Source organism: Cavia porcellus, unplaced genomic scaffold (genome assembly GCF_034190915.1).
Source record: "Cavia porcellus strain 051 isolate PalLab524CR breed Dunkin Hartley unplaced genomic scaffold, mCavPor4.1 scaffold_19, whole genome shotgun sequence".
In the NCBI taxonomy this organism is placed as follows: Eukaryota; Metazoa; Chordata; class Mammalia; order Rodentia; family Caviidae; genus Cavia; species Cavia porcellus.
Window position 1 is genome coordinate 9,914,752 of NW_026947502.1, and position 24,364 is coordinate 9,939,115.

A 24,364-nucleotide genomic window follows, 5' to 3' on the forward strand; every position below is an offset into this window, starting at 1 on the left:
AGACTGGTGGTGACAAGAGCAAGTGAAGTGACTATGACAAAACAAAGCCCAGGTGAAAGGCTGGGGTGCTACAGCTTGCATCCATTTCATTGGGTGGCCACTCTGGTTTTCTGGGACAAGTATCTCTCCAGGGCACTAGCAATGAGGCAAACTGGCATCAAGAGAGGTGACGACTGTGTAGCCATCCCTGCCGGCAACATTACCTTGAGGGGGAGGCTTGGGAGCTTGGAAAAGCCCATCCCGGGAGATAATGCCAACTCTTTCTTGTCTACAGCTACAACAGATAAGTCTACTTTTCATTTTATGAAATCTGGAACTTAGCAAAATTAATTTAACTGTGTCCTTCATTCTCTTAGGTAACCAGGGACTAACTGGAGCAAAATCATAATTGGACTCACCAGAAATAACATTTGTTAGCATTTTTTTCCTTCCCAGTCTTTTTCCCATGCATGCATGTAGGTGGTTGTGCTAAGATTGGAATTATTTTGTTTTATATAGTTTTCTATATTATTGCTTATATTTAATGTTATAGTGAAGCCAGTGGCTAAGTCACTAATCTTTTTGGGGCAAGATATTTAATATGTAATATTTTATTACAGGTTTACATCAAAGTTTATTTAATCTTCTTCCTATTTTCGACATTTAGGTGATTCCCAAGTTTTCACTAACATAAGTAACACATTAATAAAACTAATACACGTTTTCACACATTCTTCCCTTAGTATAAGTAATGTCAGCTTCCAGGGTATTTTTGTTGTTGTTATTGTTCACATGGCAACTTATCATCTTCAGTGTCAGCAGGAGGTTTAATGTCCCCCACAGCCTTTTTGTGGTCTCTGTACTAAACATCTCCTTAAGTTATCTTCAGACTCCGAAACTCTATAGAAAGAATCCACAGAATAGTTAGCAGCTCTAATCTCCAGGTACTTCTGAGGGATGGATTTTCAGACAGTGGGGCACAGTAATCAGTCCCTAAATTTTTATGTATGGTGTAAGCATCTGTTGGGAGATGCAATCTTCCTTTCCTCTTCCTCCTCCTCCTCCTCCTCTTCCTCCTTCTCCCTACTGTCCCCTTCCTTTTTTCTGATGGGCAAAGACAGATTGGTCTCAAGTCTCATGCTTACAGCTACACTGATAAGCTGTGGGCCAGGGCAGGTGGCTTATATCAAAGAAATACAGGAACTTTGAGTACAACTCTGGGCATAATGGGAAGAAGAAATTCCTGGAAAAGGGAGACCAGGCAAACAAAACTACAGGATCTTAGTTTGTTAAGAGAGCCTTTGAAGGCAAGCTATGCCAGTCAGTGCTGAGAGAACTTGAACCACCTCATTTTCTTCTCCAGGACTCAGTGAGCTTATCACTGAAGTAGACATTTTCCCCAATGGAGCCCAAGATCTCCCTGTGTGCACTTTGGGTTGTTAGCAGTTGGTCCGAGGCTTCAGCAAGAGTGTCTCTGAATCCTGGTGCATCTCCTCTGGCTAGCAGCCCTTTCTAGTCCATGTGTCAGTGAGTTCCCTGCTGCCTTCTTTGCACCCCCAGTCTAGAATGAAGACACTGACCTTTGCAGATAACTTCAGAAAGATGTGGGTGTTTCTGGCTTTATGTCTTAGGTGAAATGTGAGTTAATAGAAGTTGGGGTAATGATTTTTCCCTTTGGCTCTATGATTGCCTTATGAGTTCAGATAAGTTCTGTTTTTGTTTTTTTTTCCCTTTGAGTGTGAACTATTGGCAACCCTTAAAAAGTCATTTAGTTCAGGGATCTTAACTTGGATTTTGTGAAATTCTGAAGTATGGGAGGAATTGATAGAAGCATATTGCAGGCATTTGCATGTATATTAATAGATACACATAGAAGATTCATTTAAAAAGCCAGTTTACTTTTAGTTGAGATGTAACTTACATGAAAAAATGTAGATTACATATTTGGTTAGATAACTTGATGACCTGATCAATCATTATCGAAAATAGAGCATGAAACATGTTACCCCAGGAGATTGCCCCTTGTGACATTTCTAACTAGCCTTCCCCATGCCCCTCATTACCCTGTCAACCACTTCATGATTCCTATCACCATAGCTTATTGTTTATTGTTTTAGAATTTCATATGAAATAATACTGTTTGTCTTGTTTTAAAACTCTGCTTATTGTTTTTTTTCTAAAGACTAATTTTTTTAGAAGAGCGCATTTAGGTTTACAACAAAATTAAAAGGAAGCTACAAAGATTTTGTGTTTCTCAGCTATGATTTTTGCAAATATTTTCCCCAAGCTATAGCTTGTCTGACACTGTTTGGTAGAGTAGAAGTTTTTACTTTAATTAAGTCTAGTTTAGCAAGTATTTCTTTTGTGGATTGTGCCTTTGGGATTACCATACTCAAGTTGATCTAGATTTCTTTTTATGTTACATTTTAAGAGTTTTATAGTTTTGAATTTTACATTTAGGTTCATGATTCATTTTGTAAAGAGTGTAAAACCTGAATCTATGCTTTTTTTTAAAATGTAGAAATCTAGTGGCTCCAATGCTATTTGTTGAAAAGACTATCTTTGTTGTATTAAAAAAGATCAGTTGACTGCATTTATGACAGTCTATTTATGTGGGCTTTCTATTCTGTTGTTTCAATTTGCCTATTCTTTTACTAGTACATTATGGTTTCAATTACTATAGCTTTGTATTAAGTCTTGAAGTTGGGTAGAGTTATTTCTCCAGCTTGGTCTTCTTTAATATTATGTCGATTAGTCCAGGCCTTTTATCTCTCCATAAAAATCTAAAGTCAAGCTGGGCATGGTGGCACATGCCTATAATCGTAGCACTGAGAGGTTGAGGCAGGAATATTACTACAAGTTCAAGGCCAGTCTGGACTACAGAGTGAGTTCAAAGCCAGCCTAAACTGCATTGTGAGACCCTGTCTCCAAAAAAAAAAATTCAGACAGACCATGCCTTCCCCAGGAGCCATGCTCAGCCCTGGGGATGGGGAGGAGACTCAGCAAGAGGACAAACCACACCTTCCCATGAGCCAGCTGGTGTGTGGGCTGGGAAACCAGAGGGGCACCCCCCTCCCCAGCAAGAAATTGGCTGATTCAGAGGAACTCGGGGGTAAGGGGGGGTGGGGGGTGGGGGGTGGGTGAACGAACGCATCTACTTGGAGGATGGCAGGGTGCTCTGTAGCAACTGTTGGGATTTCCTCCTGTCCGACTTTTGAAATCCAATGTTTTGGGCCATTTCAATGTTTTGTTTTATTTCTGTATCTGGTACAGTTATTTTGGATATAACACTATGCAGTATAACAATCATTGTTGAATTCCTGTCATCTTGTTTTGAAAACCTATATAGTTATTGTTGTTTTTTTGCTTTTTTTTTTGTCTTTTTTGAGACGGGGTCTCTGTGCAGTTCAGGCTGGCCTTGAGCTCACTTTGTAGCCCAGGCTGGTCTCGAACTTGCAATAATCCTCCCACCTCAGCCTCCCGAGTGCCACCACGCCCTGCTTGTTGTTGTTATTTTTTAGATTTGTTTGCTTCTTGACTTTTGTTTTTTCTTTTTTCTCTTTAAAATAAAAAAATTTAAAGTGAATTTGTTAATATTCACAATATAACTTTCTGTAATTTTGATCGGGATTGCACTGAATCTATAAAGATCAATTTGGGGAACACTGCCGGGGGTTTAGCTCAGCAGTGTAAGTGCCTGTTTGGCAAACATGAGGTCGTGAGTTTGATCCCTGACACACACACACACACACACACACACACACACACACACACACACAAAAACACCAATTTGTGAAAAACTGACATTTGACAATATTCAGTGTTTTTATGTAAAAACATGGACCATTACCAAAATTATTTAATCTTTGATTTTTAGAAATTAGAGTTTTGTAGTTTTCCTCATGTGAATTTTACACATATTTGTTAGATTTATACTTCAGTATTTTATATTTTTGTTACTTTTTTTGTTTTTCATACTGGGAATTGAACTCAGGACCTTGCACTGGCCAGGCAGGTGCTTATGCCGCTGAGCTATGCCCCCAGCCTTTATTTTATATTTTTGAATAGTAGTATAATGCCTCTACTTTTAGTTTCAAATTCCACTTGTTCATTGCTGGTATGTGGGAAATTGATTTACTTTTGAATATTAATCTTATGTCATGCCACTTTATTATAATAACTTACTGAGTTTAGGACTTTTTGGTTGAATTTTAGGATTTTCTTTGGATGATTATATCATTTGTTAACAAAGACTTTTATTTCTTCCTTCTCAGTGTACCTTTTACAGCTTTGTTGTGTGTCTCATTACATAAGCTTGGAGTTCTAGTAATATTGAAAAGGAGTGGTGAGGAGTATAACTTCGTTTTACATCTTAGTGGAAATACTTTCTTATTAAGTGTGATGTTAGTGGTAAGATTTTTTTTATAGATTTTTAAACTCAAGTTGAGAAAGTTCACTTCTATTTAGTTTTTTGAGAGGTATTATTATGAATGGATATTGAATTTTATCAAATGCATTTTCTTTATCTGTCGATGTGGTACTCATGTGGCTTAAAATTTTTACCTGTTCTGTGTAAGACTGTATTAATTGATTTTTAAATTATGAATCAGCCTTGGATATCTGGGATAAATCTACTGGGTAATGTTAAATTTTCTATATGTTGTTGCATTTTATTTATTGATATTTTGTTGAAGGTTTTTGCATTTATGCTGAGTAGAGATATGGGCCAATAATTTTCTTTTCTTTTTTGGAGTTTTTCCTTTGGTACTCCCCTTTGGAGTTTTTTCCAAAGGGGAGTACCGGGGATCGAAGTCACGACTGCCTGCTTGCAAGGCAGGCGCTTATGCTGCTGAGCTAAACCCCCAGCTCCAACTTTCTTTTCCTATAATGTCTTTGTCTGGCTTTGGTATTAGGATTGCATAATGTTTTGATATCTGTCCATGCTGCTGTGTTACAGTATTTGTTTTCCTTGTATGGTTGAGTAGTATTACAGTGTGTACCACTATGCCTGGCTCTTCTTCTCTCTCTCATTTATGTATATATCAGTATTATTATTTTCTTATTCATATATATTTGGATTATTTCCATTTTGCAGTATCATGAATAAATCTTCTATGAACATTCTTTTTTTGTTGTTGTTGATACTGGGAATCGAACTTAGGACCTTGATCTTGCCAGGCAGGTGCCATGCCACTGAGCTAAATCCCATGAATATTTTCATATGATTCTTTTTATGGATCTATTTTTATTTGTCATAGATTAATATTCAGGGATAGAATTTTCGGGTCCTGTGTTGATAGATATATGCTTTAGAAGAAGCCAGAAAACAATATTTCATATACACTCCTGCCAGCAATGTATTCAACTGTTCTCTCTTATCCAGCATGAGGTGGTGTCAGTTTGTATAACTTCAAGAATTCTAATGGATACACAGTAGTATCCTATTGTGGTTTTAATTTTTAATTCTCTTATGGCTAAAAATTGTGAGCATATTTTCTTGTGCTTATAAACTGTTTATAAATGTTCCTTTATAAAGCAGCAATTCAACTTTTGTTTTTCGTCAATTTAAAGGAAATTTAAATGATTTGTAACTTGCGAATGAGTGAGTTTTGTTCTGTCGTGAGTGTCTAGGGCACTCTGAACTCCGGGCAAGGTAAACACACACGCACGCCTTGTCGGGACACGGGGGGTACAGCGCTTGGAAAAGAAAGACAGGAGAGACACCTTTGCTGTCTGCACCGCGTTACACTGCACTGCACTGTACGCACAATCTTTATTTTAGGATTCATATATAGTAAACCCGATCAGTTCACAGAGCCCAGATAATTAAGTAGTGAAAAGGCATTCTTTGTGGCAAGCTACAACGTGACAGACTACAATGTTTATTCTAAAGCTATCTAAGTGAGGTAAATAATCACAACCAGTTCTCATAACCTCTCTAGCCCAGGAAGAAATTCATTAGCTCAAGAATGTTGTTAATTTGTCTGCTGTTAGTGTCACAAAGGGTGGCCAGCCACTTCCTCAAGACTTCTGCAAAACAAAGCCAGCTCACAGTATGGATTCCAGAGGGTGAGGGCTCACTAAGAACAGGCATTCCTATTCTACCTCCTTCTCGCATACCAGGGCGGCTATTGTAAATTGCAGGTTAGAGGGGGTTGGGCATACAAAGTGACACCTCATCCCCCACACTTCCTTCCTTTTTATTTTTTAACAACAATTTCCATAAGATCAGGTTATTAATAGTATTCCGTCTTATGCAGTAAAAATACACAAGAACTATGGCAATGAGAACTATAATTAAACTAAGTCCCATGCCACTAAAAGTGTGGGTTATGCTCTGCCAGATTCCTTTGGAATCTAATCCTTTCAAAGATTGAGCAAGCAATTGCGCGAATTGTGCTAGGGATTCATCATCATTTTGCTTTGCAAAATCCTTGTCAATTTGATTATGCAAAGATTCTATTTCCTCCTGGGCAGAGGTGTTTCCATTTAGATACATTCTAATCATTTTCCATTCATGTTCTGTTTGATTATAAGGTCGTTGGGTTATACAGAAAGTAGTTGAATTCCAATCACATTTTAAAAACACTTGATGCTGAAGAGCCAATATTTTTCTACCCATCCATTCAACTGTTTGTTTAAGGAGGTCTATTTGTTGTTGTAGTCTGGCGTTTATTTGCCACTGAGTTAACCAAAGTTCATGAGAATTTTCATGCCATAATTCTACAACATGTTTTTCTTGCAAAGAGGTTTGTAAAGCTATTCCTGAGACTGCTGCTAGGAAGGCTACAGTTATCAGACTTAACAGTACAGCAACCACTATTCCAATAAATCTTTTTGTACGTTTTAACAGATGTTTAAAAAATTCAGTAGTAACAGAAATTACCGGGTCTTGAGACCATGGTCGAGTTAAATTTACAGGCAACCAAATATGAGTTTTTTGTTGTAACAGCATAACTGTATAAGGCTTAGTGAAATTTAGTGTGCTATTTAAGCATGTAAACAATTGACAATTTAAACAAGTACAAGAAAAATGTGTAAAATTAAAAGTTCCCACTAAAAAGACATAAGGCAGAGGTGCACAAACAGTAATATTATACATTTTAAATCTAGTAAAATTATAAGTAGTAGATACAGATCGACTAGTCCCTGAATAGGAAACATTGTACAAGGTTACAGGTTGCATAGCGGCTGGAATCTTCCAAATATGATTTTGAAGGTGATGAGGGTATTCTTCGGCTGCAACAGCAGGGTTAGCGATTCCACCATCTCCCCACCACAAAAGAGCCGTCTTCTGATGAAATATAGGAGCTCCGTCAGTTATTTTCTTTGGATCTGGAAGACTATACACAACAGAGAGATTACATCTTGTCTCATTCCATTCAGCACATCCATTAACGAATTTTCCAAATGGTCCCCAAATAATATACCCATCAATATTTTTAGCAAATTTTCCCATACATAGTTGCCAAATTATGGGATAATAAGAAATATTTTTATAAGTGAATTCAGGGCATACAGGAAATGTATTTGTATCAGGTGCTGTTAAATTTCTCCAGGTAACATTAAAGGTTTGAGCAGCCAAGGCTTGAAGCCTTGTTCTTTTGTTGCCTGCTTTTATTCCATGTTGAATCCAATACTGCCATCCCAGAGGGATGCAAGGCGGTTCCCCAATGCAAATAGGCCTTTGATTACCATAATAAGTAAAATTGAATAATGTCCCATCATCTTGATTGTGGGGGGTTAAATCAGCCCACGGTGCTGACAAAATTTCTCTAGGTGTGGTATAAAGTAAAATATCACTAGTTCCCCATTTTACAGGTTCTAATAAAGGGGGGTTTGGAATATATGCCCAGTACGAATGTGGAGGTACCTCAGTCCCCGATGCAACGGTGAGCAAGGCACATAAAGCTAAAAACAAGTTTTCAGGGTTTAAAGGCTTTCCTGCTTGAAGGACAAGCCGTTGCCCTTCTATGGTCAATTTCTTTAATTGTCCCCATGTAGGGAGGGGATTTAAATTTGGTCGCTGTGAGCGGCGGGATTTTCTTAGCTTTAATCTGGCCATGGCTGCGATAGGAACAAGCTCAGCATCCTCAGCCTCTAGCTGGTTTCGCGCTCGCTTCTGAAGGCACGGTTCCGGTTCCTTGGGGAGTTGTCTCCGGGGCTGGCGAACAGGGTCTGGAGGCGCGGATCCTGATCCATCGTCCAGGGACCCTCTGCTGAATTCCATTTTCTGTGGAGATATAACCAAAACCTTTCCCCTTATAGAGCAATGTGCCCCTCTCCCATTCAGCCTCTGGAGCTGTTTTAGTCCAAATAGGTTCATTAATCACAAAGGGCTGTTGTTGCTGTTCAAAATGTTTTTCAGCTCTAGTTAATATTTCACCTTGTGGTAAATTGAGAAAATTTAAAATAAACAATGCTTGATGCAGTAATGTTTTTGGACTGTTTTGCAATTTAAACAGTATTGGTATCTGAATATCCTCCTGACTCCTCCTTTTTAATTTTTTAATTTGTAACTTAAGAGTGCCATGTGCTCTTTCAACAATAGCTTGACCCTGGGGGTTATATTCAATCCCTGTAATATGAATAATATTATGGAGATCGCAAAATTGTTTAAATGTTTTGCTAGTATAAGCAGGTCCATTATCTGTTTTGATTTTAGAAGGAATTCCCATAACTGCAAAAGTCTCCAATAAATGTACAATAACATTTTTAGTGGATTCTCCCTGTTGAGCAGTAGCCCATAGAAATGAAGAATATGTATCAATAACTACATGTACATAAGAAAGCCGACCAAAAGAAGGTACATGTGTAATATCTATTTGCCATAACTCATTAGGTTGAATTCCTCGAGGGTTGACACCTGCGGAAATAATTCTTAAATGTAATGGTCTACAAATAGGGCAAGCTTTTACAATCTGTTTAGCTTTTGTAAAAGGTATCTTATATTTAAGATGCAAATGTCCTGCATTTGCATGATTAAATTGATGTTCTTCAACGGGTGTGGTGAACATAACTAAGGAATCCACTGCATTGTTACCTGATACTAATGGTCCGGGTAACTGAGAATGAGAACGTAAATGAGTAATAAAATAAGAATGATTTCTTTTTTGAACATGTATTTGTAAATTTTGAAATAAAGACAATAAAGCAGGCTTATTAGAATATAACACAGCTGAATAGATATTTGTCACTACTCCAACAGAATAGGCTGAATCGGCTATAATGTTAATAGGTTGGTTATGAAAATCTAAAAACACTTGTAATATAGCAAAAAGTTCATTTTGTTGTACAGAGTTAAAATTTGTCTGACGTACCCAGTAAGATTTTTGAGTCCAATATGCAGCTTTATTTTTAGATCCATCTGTAAATATAGTCAAAGCTTGTGGAATTGGCTGTACAGCTAATAAGGTATTAACCACAAATTGTTGACGTCTAAAAAAATCCCATAATTTACTTTTAGGAAAATGATATGAAAAAGTTCCCATGAAATCTGCTAAAGCAATTTGTAAGGTTTCAGTAATTGACAACAAATATTCCCATTGTTCCTTAGTTAAAGGGATAACTATATTGTTTATATCTTCTCCTATCAAAGTTATAGAACGAGCTCTACCATTCATAATTAAAGCTGCAACCATGTCAATATAAGGCATAACATTTTTAGATTGCTTAGTTTTAGTGAATACCCATTCTACTGGCATAGCATTTTGACCTAAAACTGCAGAGGGATATTGAAAAGTATTAATAATATATAAAGTTAGAGGCAATTTAGGATCAATCCTAATTAAAAATGCATCCTTAATTCGTTGTTCTACAAACTGTAATTCTTGCTCTGCTTTTGCTGTTAAAGAACGAGGGCTGGATGGATCTGAAGAGCCCTGTAGAGTAGCAAACAAATGTTGTAATGCATGGGTAGGGATACCTAGTGTGGGACGAAGCCAATTAATATCCCCTAATAATTTTTGAAAATCATTTAAAGTGGATAACTTATCTCTCCTAATAGACATTTTTTGTGGAATCACCTTTTGTCTAGTAAGAATATATCCCAAATAATGACTAACTTCTTCCTTTTGAATTTTATCCTGTGCTATTACAAGTCCAAACGGAGAAAAATATTGAGGTAAAGTTTTTAAAATATCTTCTAAAACATTTCTATCACTATATGAGAATAAAATATCATCCATGAAATGAGCCGTATAAACCTGAGGCCATCGTGCACGCACTGGTTTTAATGCTGCATCAACATAAATTTGACATATAGTTGGGGAATTTTTCATTCCTTGGGGTAAAGTCCTCCATTGATATCTTTGATAAGGTCTTTGATAGTTTGTTTGAGGAATTGAAAAAGCAAACCGTTTTCTATCTTCTGGATGTAATGGGATGTTAAAAAAACAATCTTGTAAATCTATAACATATACAAACCAACCAGCAGGGAGCGCTGAGGGTAAAGGAATGCCGGGCTGAAGGGCTCCCATTTGAATTAAGGATGAATTTACAGCACGTAAGTCCGTTAAAAGTCTCCACTTGCCTGATTTCTTTTTTATCACAAATATTGGAGAATTCCAAGGAGATGTGGATGGTTCTATGTGATGTAGAAAAAGCTGTTGATCAATCAATTCCTGTGCTGCCTGTAACTTTTGAGTAGTCAAAGGCCACTGATCTATCCAAATTGGGTCATCATTTTTCCAATTAAGCTTTAAAGGATTCATTTCCCTAGGCTGTAGAAACATGCAAAATATTAAAAATGTATATAAGCTCCCCATTGTTCTAATACATCTCTTCCTAAAATAGAAACTGGTACCTCTAAGATATAAGGTTTAATAACAGCAACTTGACCCTCTTCATTTTTTATATGTATATGCATTGTGGCTTGTCCAATTGTATTTACTGGAGTTTTACTTACTCCTTTTATATTGCATGGAATAATAGTATAAGTAATATGAGAAGGCCAATCAGTAGGTTTAACAATGGTAATATCCGAGCCTGTATCTATAAGAGCCTGAATTTTCTTATGCTCAATAAAAATATTAATAAGAGGTTGTTGTTGAGATAATTTAGCTGTCCACATTACATTAATAGGGTTAGTACTGCCGAACCCTCCTGTTCGCTGAACAACAGAGGATCCTATTGGGATATAAGGCAGTAAAATGAGTTGAGCTATACGTTCTCCCTTTAATAATTTATAATCTGTAAGTGAGGACATCAGAATTTGAATTTCTCCAGTATAGTCTGCATCTATAATTCCTAAGTGAACAGTAATGCCTTTTTGATTTAAACTAGATCTACCCGTGAGCAAGCCAAAAGTTCCCGCAGGCAGAGGACCAAAAATTCCTGTAGGAATTCTCACGGGAGATTGTCCTCCTCTTAATTCTACATCTTTTAAGGCTGGTATGTCCACTGCGGCACTGTGTTGGGTGGCTGGCTGTAGGGAGAATACGGTAGATTTACCCCATTGATTTGTCCGGGGCCCGGGGTAGGGCCCGTTCTCCCGTTTCCCTTTTGTTCAGCTGAATTAACTTGTTTATTCCTGCATTCACGAGCCCAATGATTTCCCTTCTTGCATTTTGGACATAAGCCAGGAGCTCTAGATCTCTTTTTTTTATCATTGCCTACAAGTTTTGGACAGGCCCTCTTTACATGTCCTATCTGACCACAATTAAAACATTTTAAAGACTGTTCCTTTTTAGATTGCCAATTAGTCCACGTGGTTGCCATGGTCTCAGCAAACAGTTGCATTTTCCTAGATTCTGAATTTAAATCTTTACATTGTTTTATAAAATTGTCAATCGTTCCAGTATCTTTTATTGGAATTAAAGCCCTTTTGCATTTATCATTAGCATTTTTAAAAGCTAACATTTTTAAGAGATGCTCTTGTAAGTCTTGTCCAACTACTGTTTTTTCTATAACATTTTGAAGTCTTGTAACGAACTCAACGTACGGTTCATTGGCTCCTTGCAGAACTTTAGTCCAAGATCCATATTCTGATCCTTTAGGCCGTATTTTATCCCAAGCTTTTAAAGCAATATCTTTTAATTGAGCATGAATCTCTCTTGGAGCTCCTGCCTGATGCTCAACAGTATCAAAGAAACCTGTACCAGAGAGCATGGGATAAGAAAGGAGTCTAATATTCGGATCTCGATCGTCAGCATTTTGTCTTGCCTTTTCCGCACAACCTTCCATAAACCACATGTGCCACTGTAAATATTCTGGCTCCTTTAAAAGAATTTTGGCCAAGGCTTTCCAATCATAAGGAGCAAGATTACCATAGTGATCTGCTACCGATGTTATTAATTCTCTAGTGTAATGAGCCTGAGGGCCATAAAGGGTTACAGCCTTTTTTAATTTTGCTAAATCATCCATATTAAATGCTTCCCATCTAGGGGGAACTGCCTCTCCATCTATTGGCTGTGGCCTGATTACAGGGAAAGCAAAGGCAGGCTTTTCCTCATCAGAATCCCCTAATTTTGGTAGATCAGCCAAAGCTAGCTTGGCTTTACTCCAATTAGGGTTAGATGGAGGAGGTGCAGAGGGAACTATAGGCGGGTTCTGCTTAACGGAGAGTTGTTTCACCTCTTGTGTTAAATGTTGTATAGCCTGTAAAATTGGGCGATTGTCATAATTTGATATTGCTGCGGCAGCTAAAGCTGAGTCGGCTGTAGTGGATTTTACTTTTAGTTTGGACGCCTTTTCACTACTTAAAGCGATAGCGTCATTTTGAACTACATTCTGCTCCTCCTCTGTGAGGGGCAATTCCTGAATAACTGGCTTAATTTCTAGTTGAAGATTTTCTACAATATGTTCATCTTCCATAGCTTTTAATAAAGAGTACACAACCGACCAAATAGCCCAAAAACGTAAAGGAATCTTTTCCTCCTGTTGCATAGCCCTTTCTATACTAACCCTTGCCTTCCTCCATACTTCTACATCCAAAGTTCCTTCATCTGGAAACCAAGGATTATATTCTTTAATTGTATCAATACACATATCCAAGTCAGCTGACCTGAGCGATATGCCATATATAGATAATAAATGTTTAAGAATTTTTAAGAAAGGAGAAGAAGCAGATTGTCCCATTTCCCCGTAATAAAATTATACCTACCTTCCTAAGCGACCTTCGGAGTCCCTGAATTCGGGCGCCACTTGTCGTGAGTGTCTAGGGCACTCTGAACTCCGGGCAAGGTAAACACACACGCACGCCTTGTCGGGACACGGGGGGTACAGCGCTTGGAAAAGAAAGACAGGAGAGACACCTTTGCTGTCTGCACCGCGTTACACTGCACTGCACTGTACGCACAATCTTTATTTTAGGATTCATATATAGTAAACCCGATCAGTTCACAGAGCCCAGATAATTAAGTAGTGAAAAGGCATTCTTTGTGGCAAGCTACAACGTGACAGACTACAATGTTTATTCTAAAGCTATCTAAGTGAGGTAAATAATCACAACCAGTTCTCATAACCTCTCTAGCCCAGGAAGAAATTCATTAGCTCAAGAATGTTGTTAATTTGTCTGCTGTTAGTGTCACAAAGGGTGGCCAGCCACTTCCTCAAGACTTCTGCAAAACAAAGCCAGCTCACAGTATGGATTCCAGAGGGTGAGGGCTCACTAAGAACAGGCATTCCTATTCTACCTCCTTCTCGCATACCAGGGCGGCTATTGTAAATTGCAGGTTAGAGGGGGTTGGGCATACAAAGTGACACCTCATCCCCCACATTGTTCTAGACAAAACCCATGAATGCATATGCTGATCCTCTTGAGTAATGGGCACTAGTGTGGAGTATTGGTTAGAGGGTGCTTAGCATTTTAACAAAACCCAGAATTGACTCCAGGTAGAGGGAACTTTGTGCGTAACACTGTAGAAGTGCGTTTCATCAAGTGAGTGAACAGTAAATAGGTAGTGCATGATAGCTGGGGAGATGAGGCACAGTTTGAAAGCAGAGAGAGACACTGAACTGCCTGTTGATATTTTTATGTGCAGTGCTAGGGAATTTGAAGTTGTTTCAAAGTTGGTATGGAATCATTAGGGTTTCAGTCAGTGATTGGCGTGAGTATAAATATGCTAACAAGTCATAGAAAAGAATGCACCTCCTTTACTAATGGACTGAGTCATGGAAGACCCCTGGAATGATAGCCGTTGTGGAGCCTGAGACACTTGTTACTAGCCTGTGATAATTTTTCCTTCCGTTGAGGACTTAGTTTAAAACAAACTATAACCTGTCTTGCCAAGTGAGACATTCTAAGGTCTTGACATTCCTCACCAAACATAGGCTGCATTCTTGCAATAAGAGAGAGATTGCATAATTTTTAAATTTTTTTGTTTGCAATCTCAGGGTTTGCCTGAGATAGGTATATGTGGTAGCATATACCTGTAATCCCAGCACTCTGGAAGCTAAGGCAGGAGGATCACTGTGAGTTTGAGGCCAGCCTAGACTATGTAGTGAGTTTAAGGCCAGCCTGAACTGCATAGTGAGACGTTGCCTCTTCCCCAAAGTTTCAGGGTTTAGCAGTTATTCTTATCTGATACTGTGTCTTTATAACATATAAACAAGTTTTTCAGTTTTAACATGGGATGCTAATATCTGTTCCAAATTGCTAGTGTAATAAGGACCAAAATATATATTAGGTATTGAGAAATCAGAAGAAAATGTTCAAATGGGAAAGGGGAACAATGGTAGGGGTAGGGGGAAGTGAAAGAAGGGGGAAGTAAAAAAAGTAAGAAAAGAAGGAAAAATGGAAACAAAGCTTTTGTAAGTGAAGAGGGGAGGAGAGGTTGGAGGAAGTGGAGAAGGGGCAAAATCAAATTATATCATGTTCAGGTTGAGATTCTCTGTGATGACTGGGATCATTGTGTGTATCTAAAATGTACCAATATAGGGTCCACCGAGATGCTTTGTGTAGAAAATATAATTAACTTGAAAAAGGATTACAGACCGAAAATCAAATATGAGAAAACAGTGCTCTATGTGACAAGAAACCAGAGAGAAGGGGCAACTCGACCAGCACCTGCAGATAGGTTGGAAAGACAGGATACTAATGTGCAGTAGAGAACTACTCAGCTATAACGAAGGAAAACCTTGAGGCTTTTGTAGGTAAAGGAATACAACTTGAGATCAAGTCCAAGAGTGAGACGGTTCAGAACCACTTAGGTAAATAGCAGGTTGCCCTCTCAATCTAAAAACTGAGGGAGTTGGTAGGACCCAAACTGTGCAGCACCTTGTGGGAGTGAAAGGGGAGGAATAGTCCTAAAAAAGAAGGCAGAGGATATTGTTAATAGTGTATCAGGATTTAAAACCCACATTACTTACACCGCTCTGTTTAGATGGATTATATTCTGTTCCAGTTGGTCTACTTGTACTAGATTGAGGGGATAGACAGCTATCCTGAAAATAGCAGGATGTAGTATGGTAATCATCCTTAATTTCCTATTAACTTAATCTGAGGCCCTGTATAACTTACACTGTTTTATCATGACTTATCTTAGTTGAATCTTGTTTGTTAGATTGCTGCTTTGTATTGACAGATTTTATTCAAATATGTTATGATTGATAGTCTCAAGTCTGAGAGTATAGGCAATCACACTGAAGATGACAGGATTCACTAGGATACCCATTCTGGTTTGATTATTACCTGCTTTTGAAGTTTTACACTGTCTACAATGTTTTGTTTTTATTAATATTGTTATGTACTGCCATGTTCAATTATACTATGCCTGATGATATGGCCAATTCTATTGAAGATAACAAGAGACAATACAATAACCATTGTAGATCACCTTGTACTGTGGTTTTATATGACTTTTTCATTTTATGTTTTTATAGGAATTTTTGTTTTGCTTGCTATGCTTTGTTTTTCCCTCTAATATAGAAAGGATAGAAATACATGTAGAGACTCATGCATGTGTAGAACCTATAAACAGTTTATGAGAACTGATTATAGAACACATGATGAAATGAACAACTACTTTGAAGAAAAAGAGACAGTATAGTACCCAGTGCTGATTCCATAGCATCATGATGTGAAATCCAGAAATACTATTATTCTTTGTTCAGAGTGATTTTAGCCTGTTTTGTTTTGTATAATTTCAATTTACATGAAGATATGGACAGAGAATGAGAGAAACAAGACAGTCATTGTTGACTTTCTTATTTTCTGGTCTTGAAAACCTAAAATGCCTTCCTCATTCTCTTCAGATCATTTTTATACTATGTTGTTTCATGTGAATTCTCTGTCTGTGAAGATATGGGCACCTATTCAGAAGAAAACAAGAGACAATATGATAGTGAAGCTCTCTGATTGTCTTGCTTTGAAATTTAAGTCTCTTACACTGGTTTCTTATGTTCGGTTTTGTTGTGTTTAATTTTACCCTCTTTAAAAAAAAACAATAAAACCAGATTGTTCCAAATTGCGTTCATGAGAAAAACAGTGCAAGAAGTCTGGACACTGTTCACTGCATCTGCTGCAATGCCAGACCGGTCAGTTCAGGTGCCCAAGACATTCTAGATCAACAGTGGCATGAGTGTTGTTTTTCTTTTAACATAAATGATGTTGATGTATGAGCTGTTTTTTCTGAACTAAAACCTCAGTATTTAGGTTCAATTGCAGCATTGGCACTTTGTGATAATGAGGTAGGCCAGGCTTGGTGGTGTATCAGAGCTTGGGAGGCTGAGACAAGAGGATTATGGTGAGCTTGAGGTCTGCTTGTGCTACATAGTGAGTTCAAGGCCAGCCTAGAGTACACAGTGAGACCTATCTCAAAAAAAAAAAAAAAAAAAAAGAAGTAGTAGGATTTTGGTTGCAGTTTGGGTTCTCTCTCTACGAGGTTTGCCATCACTATTGTTGGTGGTTGCAGAATCCCACCTTCAAGCAGAAGGTCGGGGCAATGCCAGCGGTATCTTATGTTAGTGAGAGTTCTTGGGTGCCAACAACAGAATTTACTTTTGTTGGTTTATGCAAGGAAATGATCCATTAGAGGATTGAGGAGACAGACACTCAGGGAAGGCCAGAGATAAAGTTTGCGAGTATTCATTTAGACATAACTGAATCACACTGTGGGGTCACTACAGTGAGAACCACACTATCACTCTGCATGAATACTGGCACCCTTACCCACAGTGTTAGAGACTGGACCAGAGAGGCTCTGTCTGCTATGCTGACATATTTTCATTACTCCATTAGTTAAAATGTGGCATTAGTTTAGCATGTACTTCTTTATATGGTTTATTTCTGAATTGAAGTTTGTCTTATGTCTGATTGGTAGAGCGGTAACACATATATAATCCTGAGGTGCAAAGAAAACTGGAAAAGTGAATTCTGGACTTTTAACATGTTCATAGGATTCCAGGTTGTCTGTAATATGTCTGCTATTTTAAATAAGACCATTACATTTATGCTATCACTAAGCACTGCAGTGAGATGTAAGAACACTTTTATTACTTCTTTTTGTGTCTTGGAAAATTAAAAGCAAGAAGGGGAGAGACATCTTTAATTTTGGCAGATCATATAAAAGACTACACATTTTCTGATTTCTTCCCATGAGGTTTTGTGCATCTCTATTTGTTTCCTGTTCTGTAAGTGAGCTATCAGACTAATGGTTATAGCATGGTGGGATTCAAGAGGCTGTTTTGGTGAGCCTGGGAACCTAATGGCCACTGTAACACAGCACAGTGGAGAGAGAGCAGCAACATTGAGGACAAAACCTTGCACTTTGTCACTGACACTTTCCTGATTGAGTTCCAGCTGTTCTGATTGCAAGAAGCATCTTGGCAGGTGAATAAAGTCATCTGGGGCATTATGAAAATATTTATATTGCAATAAACAGAATCCATTCATGTGAACTTACTCCAACATGGGAAATTTACTGTGAGCATAAGAAGTTGTTGGTTGGTGTTCAAAGGTAAGAAATGCACAGTGGCCCCTTGAAGGGTTGAGCTACAGCTCTGAAAACTCACAGACATTAAGGCAGGCCATCTCTATGTCTCTGTCTCTCCCTCTGTGATAGTATGCTTTGCACAGTTTCTTTGGTCCATCTGCTTCCCTCTAACCAGCTGCTTCATTCTTTTGTTTCCTGCAGATTGACATTCTCTACTTTTATAGATAGCTACTTTAGAAGTTTTTTCTATTCAAAGCCAACCACAACAGACAGGCATTTTCAAGACATTTCTTGATTGTAACTGCTTTGACAGAGAATCCCTGCCCTGAGTTTGTACCTGCCACACCCCACCCCTGTTTGCGTATTTCCTTGGAAACTTAGAATGTGAGCTTATTTGGAAATAAGGTCTTTGCAGATATAATTTATTAATATAGGGTCATTCTCCATTATGGTAGGCCTTGGAGAAAAGTCTAGAAACTAGCTGAGAAGCTTCTAGCTCCTGGGTGAATGCAAAACCAGACACATGCTGGTAGGTAAATTTGAGGTGTTCTCTTACCTGGGGTTTTGCTTCTGCCATCACACCACATGATTGAAAGGAATCTTGCTATTCCTAGTTTCTCCCTGCAGAAGAAGAAGAAAAGAGTTGAACTATGTCCCCAGTGCTCTAAAATTTCCAGGGGTTCCCCCAGAGAAGTGGTTTTTGTCTTGCCAGTCCTAGGCTACTGACTGGGCCTAGCACACTCTAGATACCTAGGGAAGAATAGTAATTATAGCAACTGCTGTAACCATTTCCCCTGAGTCAGCGCAAGTATGTAGATGAAAACCCCAGCCCTAGCTTCTCCCTGGGGAGGGAAAGACTGGAACCACACCTCCAGTATCCCAGCATTTCGGTGGGATACCCAAAGAACTCATCATCTTGCCTACCTCAGAGCCCCAGGGGCACATGACAGATTCTAAGCCACCTGAAGGCCAGTGAGAACAAAGATGGTGGTTTAATCCAGCACACAGCTAGTCACCCTAGCCCCTCCTCCTATCTTATGTATAGTGAATAGGAGAAAAAGTCCCTGAGATCTAAGCTTCTCCTCAGGGAGAGGAAGAGTTGGACAGAACGTCTAATAGTCCAAGTTTTGGGGAGAGAACTGGATTCAATCACACTTATTTCTAAGCATTGATAAGATCCAGCATTTAGATGCTCAGGGCTATTAATAACAAAGAAAATGGATTGAATGAGTATAAGGGTTGGAGAGACCCACAGAACTTATCGTTGTGCTAATTGGTGAAGGTTTCTTATGTATGAGACTATTTGGGGAAGACTGGGCAGGGTAACTGTTTTGCCAAATGACCAGCCACTAATGAAGAAAATAAAGGAAAATGAAAGAAAAAGTATCTTCCCCCCTAAAAGAGAACAATATAGATCTGCAGAAACAGACTAGTGAAATGTACATTCATAATTTACCTGAAAGAAATTTAAACATAATAGGCATAATGTTGTTCACCCAGTTTAGGGGAATAATGTATGAACAAATGAGAATTTTAACAAGAAGTTAGATACATATATATAGCCAGTAGCTGGCTGTTGGAGAACTCAAGAACTGCACTGAAAATTTCATTAAAGAAATTGAACAAAAGACTAGACAACTAAAAGAAAGAAATTAAAGTGTGTTATGTGCATGTGCCAGCATCCCACAAGGAACATTATATACTGTACACATGCACTAATAAACTCAAATTAAGAATCAGAAAACTTGAAGATGGGAAATAATTCTGTCAGAGGAACAACAACAACAAAAAAGAGTGAAGAAAATTTAAGAGACTATGGGCCTCTGATGGGCTTGGTGACACAAGCCTGTAATCCCAGCACTTGGGAGGCTAAGGCAGGAGGATTGCTGGGAGTTTGAGGCCAGCCTGGGCTACATAACGAGGCCTTGTCTCGAAAAGAAGAGAGAGACAGAATATGGACATCATCAAATAGACAGATCTGTGCCTATGTGATACTGGGGGCTGGGGAGAAGACAAAGACAAAGAAGACAGAGACAGGGAGATAGACAATGAGATAAACAGAGAAAGGAACAGAAAAAGTATGCAAAGAATTACTGACTAAAAGTCCCCAAGTCTTGGGATAGAAATGAACATTCAGATCCAGAAATTCCAAAAAGCCCCAAGAAAGATACACCCAAAGAAATCTACACTAAGGGATCTTATGTAAATATGTGTATGCTAACCATTTGCATTACTGGAACTCTTGGACGCATTATAATCAAGTAGTTAAACACTGAAAACAGATTTTGGGGGGGGGGGGTATCAGGAATCAGACTCAGAACCTTGCATCTGCCAGGCAGGTGCTTGTGCCGCTGAGCTATATTTCCAGCCATGAAAACAGAATTTTGAAAGCATCAAGAAAAAAGTAACTTGACATACACAGGTGAATTTCCATAAAATTATCAGCAGATTTCTCAACAGCAACTGTGAGGCCAGAAGAGAGCCAGGGGATGTATTCAGTGCTAAAAGAGTAAGAAATGACTGCCATCTGAGAATGCTGTGCCTGGAAAAACTCCTTCGAAAATGAAGGGGAGAGCTGGGTTTGTGGCTCAGTAGTAGAAAAAACCCATAAAGACTGACTTGAATCCGTAGGACCATGAAAAAGTTAGGGAGGGAAGGGGGACAATAAAGACTTAGAGAGGACTCATTGTCACTAAAATATGCTGTAGAAGAAACAGTGTGTTTTTCAAGTTGAAATCAAAAGATGCTAAACAGCAACCTGATGGCATAATAGAATATAAAACTCATTGGCAAATATAAATATGTAGACAGACACATAGAAAAAACACAGGATACTGGATTACTGTGGGTAAATCATTTTAATTCTAGAACAAATATAAAATCCAAAAGCATTTAGCATCTGGAGCAAGCCAGTCTCCCAGTGTTTGCTGAAGCTCTGTTTGTGTTTGGGGACACACCTGCAGTGCCCCATCAGACAGTTTATTAGCTTGGTGTTAGTCTTAATTTCCATCTTGAATAGACTGCAGTGTTAGCCAGAGATAACAACTTGTTCCTGGTTAGCGTGGGTCCTTCCTTTAGCGATAATGGAAATTAAAACTAAAGCGACAGTATGAATTTACAGGCAAAGATTTAATTGGAAAGTAAGAGACAAAAGGAAAGGATTCTAGCTTGAGTCGTAGCTGCAGGGGCACACTCTGATGAAGAGGATCAAATTAGCCCACCCACAAAAGAACAGAGAAAAATTTTCTAGCCTATTGCAGCAGGTGAGGTCCGGGCAGTCATTATCTCTGTCTTAGTTTTGTAGCTCTGGAGGAATCCTCATAGCTTGGGGAAATAGTTCCATCCCCAGGGAATCATTGCCTCTACTTGTGAAGTTTTTGGGGGGTTTTTTTGGAGCCCTTCAGGACTGTCAGTCCTAGGCGTCTCTCCAAAGGAAAAGAAAGCGTCAGGAACTGAATGTTACAAAATCTGGTCATCAGATCCTCCTGTAAACCTGAAAATTGCTTAGTTGCTCTTAATCTTGGTGTCCTCTGTTTTGAAGGGAGATGTTATAGCTTGGATACATTTGGGGCTAATAAACTTCCAACTTTTAAACACTCTCTAAATGACTAAGAGGCCTATCTGCAGAGCTAGGAAGGATTTGACCCAGAGTTTTACAAAATAAAGGCCAGCTTTGTTCTGTTTTTAGTTACCTATTGGGCATCTGTAAGCCCAAACAAAGAGTTACGGTTTTAGCAAAAACTGCTTCTTAAGTCCCTGACTGTCTCAGAACAAAATACAAATTGTGTTTTTAATGAGTTACAGGTTAAGGGGCCAGGAGTTTGTTTGTCCTTTTTGTCTGTAGTGGTCCCTGGCTGCTCAAACTTAGGAGCTTCTGGGTCTTTTTAACAGCAGCATGTGGGAGCTTTTCAAAACCGTCTACAGACATCTTATTTCCTGTTTTTTCCTTTTGAGCTTTTAGACGGACCTATTATTTGTCTCAGCTGTTATCCTCTAACACAGGCAGCCAGCATGTTAAACAATCACTTTCAACAAACGCCCTGGGGAAACGTCTGTTCAAACTGAGCATGCCCCAGCTAGCACAGAGAAAGGAGGCCTTTGAAGTGCAGTGTTCCAGGGAACAAACAGCAGGTTAAATAATGATAATGCCCGAGAGGAGCTTTGGAGGAGCTCTAACTCTGTTCCCTTCAGTGGTTGCTAGGGTGCTGCTTTTTCACCATGACTTCAGGCTGTAGGTTTTCAGGAACTCCTCAGCTGTGGAAGAGAGTAAGTTAAAGTACCATGAAGCTTATTTTTCTTATTGGTATCCAATCACTTCTCTGAGTAGATGTTCTTTAGGCTGTTTCCAACCTTTGACTATTTTCTATATCTCGTTTTTAGTTAGTGCCCACATATTTGTGATACATAATGATGATTGTGGGGAGCTGGTATATGTACATGATTCATCCTAATCCTTTTTACTTCCCTTTCCCCTTCTACCTGCATCTCTAGATCCCCTTCCTGTCTGAAAAACTACTACCTCCCTGTTTTCTGTTGTTATCTTTCATTATTTATACTTTGGGTCTCTCATAGAGGAGAAACCTTGCCGTATTTAACCTTTTGTGTTTGGTTTATTTAACTTAGATTTATGGTCTCAAGGTGTGTCTATTTTCCTACAAATGACTCATTCATTCTTCCTTATGGCTAGGTAGCCTTCCATTGTGCATATATACCACATTTTATCTATTGATCTGTTTATGGGCATACAGTAAGTCCCCAACTTATGAACCAGTTCCATTCCAGGACAATGTTTGTAAGTTGGATTTATTTGTAAGTTCAACCATTGAATCATATACACCTTTGACAGAAATATACAATGTAAAGCACACACACAAAATCAAATACACAAAAAATGCTGTAAGTAAACTTTTATAGTTATCTTAACATGGTATGGCACAACTATAAACTTTTTACTTTTTAATATTTTTTATTTTAAAGATAAAACTGAACAAAATAAAACAGAATACAGCCAATCAGAACTCTTCTAGGCCAAAAATGAGCCCCCCAACTTGGTGTCCAAAAATGGGGCAGGACATGTTTTAAAACAGCGCTGATTTATGTATCCTGGGCCCAGCAACACAGTGTAGTTGGAGTTCGCAAAGCTGTGTGTCTCACTCAAAACTTTCCCAGACTTTTTTGTAGAAAGCACAATTTACAAAGTAAGGGGTTATGGGTGTGGATCAGGTAATGAGAAAATCCTTTATCTGCTAAGAAATGAGGAAGACCTTTGTTTCCCTTTGCAGAGGACAAAGTGTCTCGCAGGAATTTACAATCCTTTGTCAACTAATTTTAGCACTTAATTTTAGATAACATCTGTCCTTTGCAGAGGGGAGCATTGATTAACATATCAATTAGGTCACCCAGGAAGATGACGCATACAGAACAGTATGAGGGTGCTACACATAATTTGGTCATATAACTTGAGCATTGGCAAACATAACACAAACATAACAAAGCTCTTTTTGTTAGTGTATAACAAGAACAATTAAAGCAATACAGGACTTCAACACAACATAATAGGAAATCAACAGTGGCTACCATAATGCCTCTTGTTTCCTCCAAATTGCTGTCCATACTATCAGACATAATAAAATCAAAGCAAAACAAAATAAAACCAATAAAAAGAAGACAATGAAAGCATTACAGAACTTCAAAAAATCAGTAATGGCTACTATAATATATCTTGTTATCTTTAAAATAGCTGCCAATACCCTAAGACACAATAAAACCAAACAAAATACGACAGAATAAAACCAAAACAATAAAAATGACACGAATTCAAAACAAGATAATAGGAAATTAACAGTGGCTACCACCTTCCCTTCTTAGACATTTCTTCCCCTATCACTTTTTATAATATCTTTTGTACGTTTTGGATCCCATTAAGTCCTTCAGTTTTTTTTTATGCTAGGGAGATAACACGATGTTCACCTATGTGAGTCTGAACCATTTCACCCATCAGCAGTGATAGAACTGTGGGGGACCGGCAGCGGCTGAAAAGAAGTATGAAATATAAATGACCTTTATTTTGAGAATGCGGGGAGAGACACCCCCGATCCCCTGGGGTGCGGCATCTCCACCAGGGGTCGGCAATCTCTCCGTGGAACACGTGGAGTGGAGGCATATAAGTAGCCTAGGTTTGGGGTGGAACCTAAGGGGCAATAGTGATGCACAGGTAGCCCATTGGCACTCATTTGGTGCCAGAGGTAAATTCCTAGGGGTGGGGAAGATACAGTCACAGGTAAATTCCTAGGGGTGGGGAAGATGGAGCTCCTTGGTTCCCCCTGAGGCTTTACCTGGCTACAGTGTCCTGTCTGGGCCAAAACTTTCAAGCAGGATCTCAAGTTTCATCCATTACAAAAGCCTTGCGATTGTCTTTCCTTGTAGCTGAGTAGCTTTCCATTGTATAAAAATAACACATCTTTCTTATTCATTCTGCAGTTGATGGGCAACCTGTTCCTGCTTTTTTTCTG

General features: G+C 38.6%; 1 protein-coding gene across 1 annotated transcript; it reads right to left on the minus strand.

Annotated features, from left to right (window-relative positions):
• Window positions 1-5,661: 5,661 nt before the first annotated feature.
• On the minus strand, window positions 5,662-13,669 carry LOC134471594 (endogenous retrovirus group K member 13-1 Env polyprotein-like). Its single transcript, XM_063230697.1, has 2 exons — window positions 13,082-13,669; window positions 5,662-8,212 (listed from the first exon to the last, which is right to left on the minus strand). Exon 2 carries the CDS (start codon window positions 8,207-8,209, stop codon window positions 6,125-6,127), a length of 2,085 nt encoding a protein of 694 aa, XP_063086767.1. The 5' UTR covers window positions 8,210-8,212; window positions 13,082-13,669; the 3' UTR covers window positions 5,662-6,124.
• Between the last annotated feature and the right edge of the window lie 10,695 nt (window positions 13,670-24,364).

What these genes read in the sequence shown, in the direction of transcription:
- LOC134471594 (XM_063230697.1), bottom strand. Translation starts at nt 8,209, where the DNA reads ATGGAATTCAGCAGAGGGTCCCTGGACGATGGATCAGGATCCGCGCCT.